The sequence below is a fragment of the Elaeis guineensis genome, chromosome 16, assembly GCF_000442705.2.
Source record: "Elaeis guineensis isolate ETL-2024a chromosome 16, EG11, whole genome shotgun sequence".
In the NCBI taxonomy this organism is placed as follows: Eukaryota; Viridiplantae; Streptophyta; class Magnoliopsida; order Arecales; family Arecaceae; genus Elaeis; species Elaeis guineensis.
This window is the reverse complement of record NC_026008.2, coordinates 27578638-27580402: the sequence shown is the minus strand read 5'-3', so window position 1 is coordinate 27580402 and position 1765 is coordinate 27578638. Positions and strand designations below refer to the sequence as shown.

At 38.7% G+C, this 1765-nt stretch overlaps 1 protein-coding gene across 1 annotated transcript; it reads right to left on the bottom strand.

Annotated features, from left to right (window-relative positions):
* Window positions 1-246: 246 nt before the first annotated feature.
* On the bottom strand, window positions 247-1279 carry LOC105059304 (uncharacterized). Its single transcript, XM_010942556.4, has one exon. It carries the CDS (start codon window positions 1139-1141, stop codon window positions 641-643), a length of 501 nt encoding a protein of 166 aa, XP_010940858.1. The 5' UTR covers window positions 1142-1279; the 3' UTR covers window positions 247-640.
* Window positions 1280-1765: the final 486 nt, after the last annotated feature.

The window sequence follows — 1765 nt, the reverse complement described above, 5'->3', positions numbered from 1 at the left end:
TTTAGATTATAGAATGAATTATAACACATAACATTATATTATTATAATAATTAAATAATATGCTTACACGGTCATAGACTCATAGTGGTATTGTAAGTTACAAGTCACCAAATCGGAAATGATTTGTGTAACCGCAAATGAATTGCATCATTTTTATTTGCAAATGCAAATCCTTTGCATGCTACTTGATCTACAAGCAACAAGATGGTTCCCTTTTTTTCTCTTTTTTGCCCTTAATTTCAGTCCTTAAACTTTCGATTCCTGAAAAAATTTCACCATGCAATAATTTGATGAGCGTCTCATCATCTTCTCAAACAAAGAAACAAAAAGTAATTTATTAGCCTTGAGTTGATCATAAATTTTAGTACATTTTTCATTTTATTTCTTCATTGTCACCGGAGCCGGCCATGAGAATTTTTCAATTTCTCAAAAATTTCACAACACTAAGGATTGGTTGGTGAACAATAAGCCTCTTGAAATTAGAATATTATTCATGCAAGCTTCAGCAATGTAAAACAAGGCCATGGACTTAATTTGCTTTCAACATACTGAATACATGCATCATGTTAATTTGTAAACTCTCTCCTAATTGACTTTTTTTCTATACTGGTGGTAAGTTAATGATCCAATCTAACAACCTCTAGCTATATTCGCTACCCTCAAGTATGGTCTCTAGCTGCGGCTTCCAGCTCCTGGGACTATTATGAAAGCTGTGATCCTCCATTTTTAAAATTCTCGACAGTGCTTCCTCAACCGAAATCGTCTTGGAAAGCAGCTCCTGAAGCTCTTGCCTTTTTATGACCACCTTAATTCTCTTACAGCTGCTACCCAGAACGTTTGTGTCCTCGGACAAAGGACCTTCATCTTTAGAGGTGAGACTAGTTGCACCCAAAGGAAGAAGGTAGTACACACTTCCAGTCCTTAGTTCATGATCTGGTGGTAGATGTTGTGATGCTTGCTGTGAGACACCGACTCCATAACCATGAAAATCTAGTAGAAGGTCCCTTACAAGGATAGACTCTCCATAATATTCTAGCACCTTGCCATCAGTCTTCACGATCCTTAGGGTTCTATGATCTTCCAAATAGTCATCCCATAAGATTTCTCTATTGGGTTTGGAGAGAGCAATACAATTGCCCATGTTTGTCTTGGAAAGGGAAGAGGAGGAGGAGGAGGAGGAGGAGAGCAAACGGAAGTAAGCTGTGGTGTTGGAATGAACGAAACTGGGAGAAGCCAAATGCCCTAATAAAAGGAAGGGAAGGTGGGAGAAGCGTTTGGCATTGGCAAAGCTTGTTGGAAGTTTTTTGGAAACGCGTATGCGTCAAATAAGGAATGTACAGAGAAGTGGTGGTGTTGCCTTTTTTCTCTTTATTGTTTAAAGAAAGGTGAGACTAGAGCATCATTGCGTGCTTCCTAAGGGTTTGTTGGGTGGGGGTAAAAAGATGTAAAGGGAGGGTAGAAAAGAAGGATTTGGTTTCAACGCGCATGCAGGTGGGTCGGCTAGTGGAGGATGGCGCAGTGGACTCCCTCATCATCTCTTTGTTAAACTTTTGTTGTATTCCTTAATTTTAGATTAGTTAGAGTGAAATGCAATATTTGTAAATGAGTTGAGCAGGTAATAATTTCAGCCACGCATGGTATGTATGGTTGACTAATTAAAAAATAATAGTCATAATTAGTGAATCCTCCAACGTGCATACAAAAGCAACAAGCTAGGCTTGCATGAGGCATACGCATTGAAGAGATGGATTGCAAACGATGTGGT